Raw genomic sequence first — 8,995 nt, forward strand, 5'->3', positions numbered from 1 at the left:
CAAAGTCCAGAGCTGCTTAAAGCGCCTGCTACGCTTGTGTAACCATTCGGATACTTAGCGAGGGGGAGTGTTGAACAGGCGCTGGTTTACACAGCTTGCCTAACACAGCCGTCACAAGATATGGAACGGCACAGCCGGTTACTGCAATAACCGAGGCTGTACTACTCATGTGGTACACACACAGCTTCGCTGTGTACACACTGCTTCTCTGTGCGACTGTGCATCCTGGGAATGTACTGTATAGTACTACGTAGCCACAGATGTACAGTAGTATATATAGGGGACCTCTGTACCCCCAATCTACAGTTCAGTTCACTCGAACATCTCCTCTCATCGCTCTAACAAGCCTCTTACAACCAACAACCCTTCTAGGTGAGTTGCAGGCTATCCGCTGTCGTTGCCACCCGTGGGAGAGGCCTTCGCCCCCCGGGTTCCACATGGATGATAGCGATTCACTTGATGATAATACCGGCGCATGGGGGGGATTGTATGATGCAACAATATACGGCATCAACGCTTCTGTGCTGTCTCTTAGTGTCAATTTTTTCGCCACTATTATAGTGGCTTACAAAGCATGGTGGGTCATCCTCCAATTTGATGTCCTGCTTAAGCTAGTTTTTGATGAATGTTGCAGGACATCGAGAACGTTCCTTCGGAAGTTCATGCTATCGGGCGACAGGACTATCCGGATGGAGAGACTATTCTCTATACTCGTCGAATCTGGGTTGGTTTATTGCACTATCTGGGTAGGTTCATTGTTTTGCACCCACAGGACAGGAGCGAGACTCAATCTTCTGCTTGCAGATGATCGTGATTGCTTGGCAGATTTCGGTGTACCCAGTCTTTGATCAAAACCTTGCCCCTACGTTTAAGGTGCAATTCGGCGACTTCATCGATGGAGGACTTGTACCTATCATTGTGCGTTGGGGTTCCTTCTTAAAGTGATGTAACTCTCATAACTCCCCACTGAAGGGCATCTATCCGGCGGTCGTGATCATACTCGTCGCACAAAACCGATCGCATATGGTGAAAGCCTTCGGCGGGTGTGCGGTCAACATCCCCGAGCCGTCGCGTTTGGACGGCGTCCCGGCCACAAGAGCGATTATGCTGCATATGGCACAGGAAGGGGGTGAAGTCGGAGAGGGACCAGAGGAGTCTAGCACGCACACTACTGACGAGTAGAAGATGAAAGCGCGAAGGTTGTGGTTCGTATTGCGGCGCAAGGGCGCTTTGACGAAATAGATGCTATAGACATGTCCCAGGGAGAGAAAGGAGTGTACAGTATGCAGGGTAACTTCTGTTCAGCCATAGTAACAGGTAGGAATCGGAGAAACAACAGATACTAGATATGTTCGTTCGCAGTGCAACGATTCAAGTCACGCCCCGAGCTCGACGACACACGTCCTCCGACAGTGATGACGTTCTTCGACAAGCGACCGTACGAATGCTGTACGCAGATCAGCGACCAGCTGGCCGATGTCAAGGACGGCGGGACGTGAATCATCCCCGGGCGATACGAAGATGTTCAGAATGACACCGGGTGCTCGTGCGGTCGACTCTTCCACCATGATCGTGTCCTCGTGCTCTGACTAGACGTCCATGTCTGTCAGACGATGAGGGTGAGCGATGTTGCAGTGGATGTCATAGCTCATACTCGACGCGCTTTGACCACCTTCAAATTCGCTCGGCAGGTTTGTGCACTCAGCGGCGGAAATCGACTTGCAGGGAGAGATTGAGACGTCGTGGTTGCAGACGATCTTGATGGCCTTTGAGCAGTCGACATGGACGGCTTACACGAAGGCAAGGGGGCGCGCCTTGGCTATTCGAGACAGCGTCAATGTCGTGTCCCACGGGCGCATCTCAGACAGCGACGTCTTTCTTCACCTGCTCCCGGCTCTCCTTCCACGCATCCTGCGGCGGAAAATCACGCTCCCGAACGAGCGAGTCCGCCCGTTCGCTTCTATGTCTCCGTCTCTGCTTCTTGCGAACCGTCGCGAGCCAGCCGCACGTCCTGCTCGGTGTAGAGCGCCAGACCGGGCATGGAATTCACGCGTTTTGCGAGCATGGTGCGCGCGCGCGGGGACGTCTGGGGTCTGGGAGAGGTTGTGAAAGTAGACTGTCCAGTCATTCGTGAGTGAGCAGGCAATCTAGCTACCCGATCCGAAGACTGCACACAGCAACGTGACGGATGATGCACGACATACCTTTGAGGGTATCTCGTGCGCCCTGTGGCAGCGGTCCCTTGGGTAGTGTCGCTTTGTGAGCGATGCGTTTGGATTGCAGCGTTGGAGCCTGCGTCGATGCTAATGTGGGTTTCGTAGGCTGGGTCAGCGAAGGGCGAGACGGAGATCGAGGTCGAGCTTGGAGCTGAGATATAGGCTGGCAAGAATACGCCCGCTGGAGGGTGCGTGTGTCGCAGTTGACGATGAGCGGGGGCCGTCTGCGGCTAAGGCGGGCCTGAAGTCGGCGCTCACGACAGGTACGGACCGTACGGTAGACGTGTGTGACTCAGACATCCAGCGCCCGAAGTCGACTTAGATGCCGATGCCGAGCTGCCATATATGAAGGAGATACGAACATAATAAGCATGAGTAGTAGATGTAGGGAGAGATGAGTCTCGGCGGCGACAGTAACCGGAGATGAGGTCAATGACTCACATACTCATTGCGAGGCCTAAGACTGGGGTTACGACACTGCCCTCTAATTGGAGTAGACACAAAACCCTCAAAAAACGAGAGAGACAGGCAAGCGGCGCACAGAATGAGAACGGAACGTACTTGTCACTGAATCGAGCAGCATAGAAAGCAGGCTCCCCAGCTCTAGCCGACAGCCTTGAACGCCTCAAGCCTCATCGCCCATACCTACCGCACGCCTGACGCCCGACCATGGACGAGCGAACACACCAACTAGATCCTCGCTTTATGGCTCATATACCCCCCCCAGCTTCTTCGTGTCATCCACGTTGTCCGAGTCCCGCAGCACGCACGGTGGTTAAGGTCGTCCTCTTCCTCGTCGTCTATCTGCGCCGGGGATTCCGAGAGCGGCATACCGGTGAAAGTGTCCGCGGACGAGGTGTCCTCGGGAGCGCGGTCATCTGAGAAAGAGGGCGAAGAGGACGAGGAGGTGAGGGTATAGACAAGGATGCGAATGAAGAGGTGCTGCGAGCAGTAGTCGGCCTTGGAGCGTGGTGGTGGACGCCTTCGAGCGCCAGCGGGTGCAGGTCTGCAAGGCACAGACACGTCCGAGCGTCGCGTCAGCACGAAGCACGAAGCACGCAATATCATCGCAAAGGGAAGAAGGCGGCGCACTGTACCTGAGCGCAAGCGCACTGATGACGTCCCAGCTGATGCCCCAGACGTCAATCCACCGCACACGCATCCACGACCCCGCTCGCTCCCCGCTCGCCTTCATCCCCCAAGAACTTGAGGACATCGCCTTTATCCATCCGCGCGGACCCCGCACGTGTCGTCGAGTTGTCGTTCACCACCGCTGGCGGATGTGACCGCACTTGAGAAACGCGGCGGCTAAGCCAAGGGGGACCAGGCAAGGTCGATGAATATTGGGATTGCAAGTGCGTATGTTCTGTCGCTCGAGTCTGAACGTGCGGCAAAGCCCTTGAGCGCCCGCCGGCTGGCTTGAGTAACACGGCGGAGTCTGAAACGCGTGATCTACTAACGGCGTCTTCTTCCTACGTCCTCTAAGTCGTGTGATGTCTGTCGCCTCTGCAACCCTGCATTTAAGACTTGCTTTCACGCTAGAACTTGCCGTGGCTATAGAGCGACTGATGACTCAATACTATAGCCATGTCTGCTCACAGGCTGGACCCGAGGCTCGCTAAGTCGCCATCACTGTCCTGTCTGCTCCTGTCTGCAGACTCAGCCCACTATATCGAAGCGATGTGATTCATCCGAAGTACCATCCATCCCAGTATCTGCAAGCACGAATGAGAGCTCATGAGGCTAGGCACTACCAGATACGTCCCACACCCTACCCAATTGTCGTAAGCATCCTATCTTCCGCATCGCTCATTTGCGTCGAGCCAACCCTTGGCATAAGGCCGCAAGCCGAGCTCGGATCTGGGTGAGAACCCTATTTATGACACCAACGTCATAAAGAGTTGTCCGTGCTCCACAGCGGGAGTTAACAGACCCGGGTGAGTAACAGATGGCTTAGGGACTTACTATCTGTCTGTAAGCATGGCTTGCCAAGTTCCTTCTGGAAAGCAACAATCTGTTAGGACTTTGACATACAATAGACGAGGGCCGGCCAGTGCTTGCCGGGATTCGCCGGTACGGCCGTGCACGGCCATAGGATGAGCCTTTTGCTTATGCAAGTTGGGGCTCCTAGTCCGCGTCTGGCATCATCGATGCCCGCCCCATCTTGGCGGTAGCACTCACTGACAGAGTGTGAGTTATAAGGAACAGAATGTTCGGTGAAGCAGTGTAGGGCGTGACATCATGCTTTGATGCTCATGATTTCGCGCCGAAGCACCGGGGAATGAGCGTTACCTTCCACTTCAGGCACTGCCCTGTGATCTGATACATATATTAGGGCACTGCTTTCTCATTTGAAAGCAGCACCCCCGTCTTACACTTTCCTACCACTAGCGACTACACAGCATTGTTCTCATGTCAAGCTCGATACTCACCTTGGATACCTCCGGGTGGGACTTTACTGCAGCTCAAACTATAGGAGCGATAAGGCAGATTGTCCTGTCTGCTGTACTATATGGTTGTTAGAAGCTGACCACATTCAGCTATTTATCAACCTAACTGGGTTTGCTTTTAGGATGCTTCACAACTTTAGTCGTCGTAGCGTTTACGGCTCTTCTAAAGTGAGCCCGCCGTTTCATATACCAATAATCCCTACTCGTTTGCTCAAAGGCCGACATTGATCTGAAGACAATGGCATACTCATCGTCTCATCACTGTTGTCCTCGGTTCGACACTCCTTCTGCTCTATGCATCCACGACAACCGCCTTCATCATTAATATTCTAGAGATACAGGCCTCCATTCTTGTCAGTATGTTAGAGTCGGTGGGGGCTATCTGGGGTGGGGCACCTCCAGACTACGAGATCCCGCCGTCAATCCTAGAACCATATTTCTCTGGTCCCAGCAACTATGGATCCTCTGCGAATACAGCCGCACTCACAGTCAACGTACGTCCTGCTCTTCTTACCACACCGTATTCTGTCATAACAAGTTCATGTCTCTCCTAGATACTCTTAGGCGATTCGATTGTTTGCTGGCGAGCTTTGTTGCTTTGGCCCGGAAACCGTGTTGTAAGAGGTGTCTTTGTCATACTGTTGCTAGCTACCTTCGGTGAGCTCGCAACGATATAGCAATGGCTATATGTTTTTCATAATCGTCGTTCCCGGGTCGTTAGCTCTGGGAGCGGTAGATCTCAGACTCACATGCCTCCTCGAACAATGTCCTCTCGACATGATTACAGCAGATACCAGCATGCAGGGAGACATGTACGGGGGAACACGATACGGTGTGGCTGTCCCTGTGCTGTGTCTAAGTGTGAATCTCTTTGCAACCGTCTTAGTGGCTTATAAGGCATGGTGCGTCATTTTGCGGGTTGATATATGCCCTAAACCAGCCTCTCATGAACGGTGCAGGATATCGCGAAGGTTCATTCGGAAGTTCATGGTATCGGGCGGCAGGACTGTACAGATGGAGAGACTATTCTCTATACTGGTCGAATCCGGGTTGGTTTATTGCACTCTCTGGGTAGGTCGATTGCTTTGCATCCACAAGCCAGGAGCGAGACTCAATATTCTGTTTGCAGACATTCGTGGTTTCTTGGCAGATAGTCGTCTACAAGTCATTAATGTCTGATGATGATTATGCCCCTGCGTTTCAGGCGCGATTTGGTGCCTTCATCAATGGAGGACTTGTACCTATCATCGTATGTTGGAGCTCCTTCTTCAAGTAATGCACCTCTCACAACACCACCGAAGGCCATCTACCCGGCCGTCGTGATCATACTTGTCGCACAAAACAGATCGCATATGGTGAAAGCCTTCGATAGGGGCGAGGTGAATACCCCCCAGCCATCACGTTGTGACGGCATTCGAGTTCCCAGCGCGACTGTGCTGCATATAGCGCGACGAGGGGACCAAGTGGGGGACATATCCGAAGAGTCGAGTACGCACGCCGCTGACGAGTGGAAAACAGAATCTGGCGGAATTGCTTAGTTTGTGGCTCGTATTGCGGCGCGAAGAACCTGTGGCGAAAAGACTACTATAGACATGTGGCAGGGCAAAGGATGAGAGTGTCAGTATGTATTCCTCGATACGTGTACATCTACAATGTCTTCCGATGGAATATGGGCATGACGGGGTGAAGTGGAGCCTGTTGCCCCACAATGCCTGGCAGGCAATGGAAAAACAAGAGGCGATAGAGTAGATGAGCATTCTTACTGCAGAGACTCGAGCAACGCCCCGGACTCGACGAACGTCCTCGGACAGTGATGACATTCTTCGACGAGCGACCGAGCAAATGCCGCCCGCAGATCAGCGGCAACTTGGCCGATGTCAAGGACGGCCGCACGTGTTGAAGCATCGACGGGCGATATGAAGTGGATGAAGGAGGCACTAGGTGCTCGTGCGGGTGCAGTCGACTCGTGTGCCACGTTGCTGTCTTCGCGCTCTGACGCGATGTCCGTCAGCTTCGTTCGACTAGTTCATGGGCTTGAGGACAGACGTTTCAAAACTACAAAATGGCACTGAGGGACCAGAACTGCTTGAAGGAGCGGGAAGATGCGACGCGGTTTGGTGTGCAGGTGGAATAGTCTGGGTCGCAAATGAGTTAGACGGGCTTTGCGCAGTCGAAATGGGCGGCTTGGACGAAGGCAAGGGCGTGCGCCCCGGCTATTCCAGGAGGCGTCAACATCGTGCCCCATCGACGCATCTCAGGCAACCAATAACGGCTTAGAATGCACACTCACCTCGATCGCACACCGGCAGCCTACACCAACCGCATCATCTTCCTCTCTCTCTACTACGGATCCCTTGCTCTCCACGGCCTCGTACACTCCGGCACGTGTGTCACAGACGCTCTAGGCTTGAGCCGCTCGGCCCAGCTCTGCGCGACCTCTAGGGAGGGGTTCGGGCCCTCGCGCATGAGTTCGGTAAGCTGCGTAAACAACGCGGTCCTGATTTCTCTTGGCATGACGACTTCCGAGCTCTCACAACGCGCCACCCCAACGCTGTTAGCACAATGCACACAAGGTATCTGGAGATGGCAGCACGCACAGTTCAGGTTAGAATCGACAGCGACGTCTTGCTGCTTCTTTACCTGTTCCAGATTCTCGTTCCGCGACGCCTTAGGCGGCAACTCACGCCCGCAAACGAGCGAGTCCGCCCGCGAGCTTTTTTCTCTCTGTCCCTGCTTTTTGCGCGTGGTCGCGAATCAACCGCACACGTCCTACGCGGTGTAGTGCACTATACCAGGGATGGTCTTCACGCGTCTTGCGAGAATCGCACGCGCGGGGAGGTCTGGGGTCTGGGAGAGTTTGTCGAAGTACACTATTCCGTCGTGCGTGAGCGAGCGGTCAATCTAGCTACGGGAGACTGCATACTGTGACAGCAATGCGATGGATGATAGACGACGTACATTTGATGGAATCATATGCGCCCTGTGGCAGTGGACACTTGTGGGATGTCACTTTGTGAGAGACGCGTTCGGATTGCAGCGTCGGAGCCTGCGTCGATGCCTGCGTCGATGCTGGTGTAGGTTTCACTGGCTGCGTCGGCAATGGGGGAGGGGTACTAGGTAGAGGTAGAGCTTGAGACTGAGATATAGGCTGGTAAGGATACCCCTGCCGGCGAAGCTGGAGGTTATTTGGGTCGCAACTGATGATGAGCGGGGAGCCGTTCGCGAAAGGGACGGTAGGCATGAGTGGGGGCTTCCAGCGCATGGCGTCGAGTGTCAATCCCAGTGAAAACCCCGCCTATTGCCAAAGATTGCTGGCTATTGCCGTCTGATGCCGTCTTTTCGGAGCGATTTGCATGACAGTTCGGCGTCTAAAATGGCTCGTTTCATACATCGATTGGCTCGTTTTATATATACAATGGGCCGTTCTATATGTACAATGGGCCGTTCAACGTCGATCGATAGTATTAAACCGGTGTCCGATGTATATATACTGTTCCATCCACATCTATTACATATATGCCTCCCTGTGTGCCGACCGACGGTTATCCTACCATATCCATTCTTACGATCTCGTCCCCAGCTCCTTCGTCCATGACGCCATCAGTGTTCGCAATGCTCTATATATAGTGGGCGAAAGCCGTCCTCCCATCTCTGCGCCCTTTCTTCCCTCCTCTCACCATCCCTTTCTGTCCTCGGTACTCTCATTCACCGTGAGCCTCGCTAACAGGTAGGGTATCGCTGTCTGTACACGTCAACATAGGTGAGTGGGTTACTCGCTGTCACACAGCATACAGGTAAGTCGCACGGGTGCAGCAACGCAGTAGGTTAGAGCACGTCGTGGTAGGTCACTGTATGCGGGCTTGGCACGATGCGCGGGCGCGGGGAGTAGCGTATTATTATGTAATGCGAAATTTGTATCGTAGAATGACCACCCATAAATACATATATCCGTTCATGCTCGATCTGGTGCCCATGCGCAACGAGCCCCAACTGTATAGGACTGTTGCACTCTGTTCCTATAGTTTTGCCAGGCGTTCAATAGAGTGGAACATACTGTTGGAATCTGTAGAATTCACACTCTAGTATCGGTTGGATGGTGTAGTGGTAACACCTCCCAGCGCATATGGGATGACCCGGGTTCAATCCCCGGTCTGACCAACTTTTCATTGTTCAACAGGTTATGAGCCCTGTGTGACGCTTCGAAGGGAGCAGGGTCAGAGAACCCCCGCCTCGGGAAATGTGCCTGAGGGTAACTTCATTTGGAAAAGTTGGTTCCTTGATTGATCACCAGAGTGTGACTTCAGGGGGAGTGTTGGAATCTGTAGAATT

General features: G+C 53.5%; 3 protein-coding genes and 1 non-coding gene across 4 annotated transcripts; 1 reads left to right on the forward strand and 3 right to left on the reverse strand.

The window, feature by feature from the left end:
• Positions 1-1,211: 1,211 nt before the first annotated feature.
• DICSQDRAFT_141329 (uncharacterized protein) lies at positions 1,212-3,576 on the reverse strand. The gene is made up of 4 exons (XM_007370867.1): positions 3,314-3,576; positions 2,658-3,222; positions 2,205-2,552; positions 1,212-2,116 (listed from the first exon to the last, which is right to left on the reverse strand). The coding sequence occupies exons 1-2, from the start codon at positions 3,376-3,378 to the stop codon at positions 2,907-2,909; spliced, it is 381 nt and encodes a 126-aa protein (XP_007370929.1). The 5' UTR covers positions 3,379-3,576; the 3' UTR covers positions 1,212-2,116; positions 2,205-2,552; positions 2,658-2,906.
• Positions 3,577-6,425: 2,849 nt separating this feature from the next.
• On the reverse strand, positions 6,426-7,180 carry DICSQDRAFT_174998 (uncharacterized protein; the record flags this gene model as incomplete). The annotated part of the gene is made up of 4 exons (XM_007370868.1): positions 6,426-6,658; positions 6,744-6,879; positions 6,957-6,976; positions 7,042-7,180. The coding sequence occupies 4 exons, from the start codon at positions 7,178-7,180 to the stop codon at positions 6,426-6,428; spliced, it is 528 nt and encodes a 175-aa protein (XP_007370930.1).
• Positions 7,181-7,435: 255 nt separating this feature from the next.
• DICSQDRAFT_174999 (uncharacterized protein) lies at positions 7,436-7,928 on the reverse strand (the record flags this gene model as incomplete). Its single annotated transcript, XM_007370869.1, has 2 exons — positions 7,436-7,536; positions 7,625-7,928. 2 exons carry the CDS (start codon positions 7,926-7,928, stop codon positions 7,436-7,438), a joined length of 405 nt encoding a protein of 134 aa, XP_007370931.1.
• An 825-nt stretch (positions 7,929-8,753) lies between these two features.
• DICSQDRAFT_t202 lies at positions 8,754-8,824 on the forward strand. The gene has a single exon. It is a non-coding gene; the product is annotated as a tRNA-Cys (tRNA).
• Positions 8,825-8,995: the final 171 nt, after the last annotated feature.

Source organism: Dichomitus squalens (assembly GCF_000275845.1).
Source record: "Dichomitus squalens LYAD-421 SS1 unplaced genomic scaffold DICSQscaffold_79, whole genome shotgun sequence".
In the NCBI taxonomy this organism is placed as follows: Eukaryota; Fungi; Basidiomycota; class Agaricomycetes; order Polyporales; family Polyporaceae; genus Dichomitus; species Dichomitus squalens.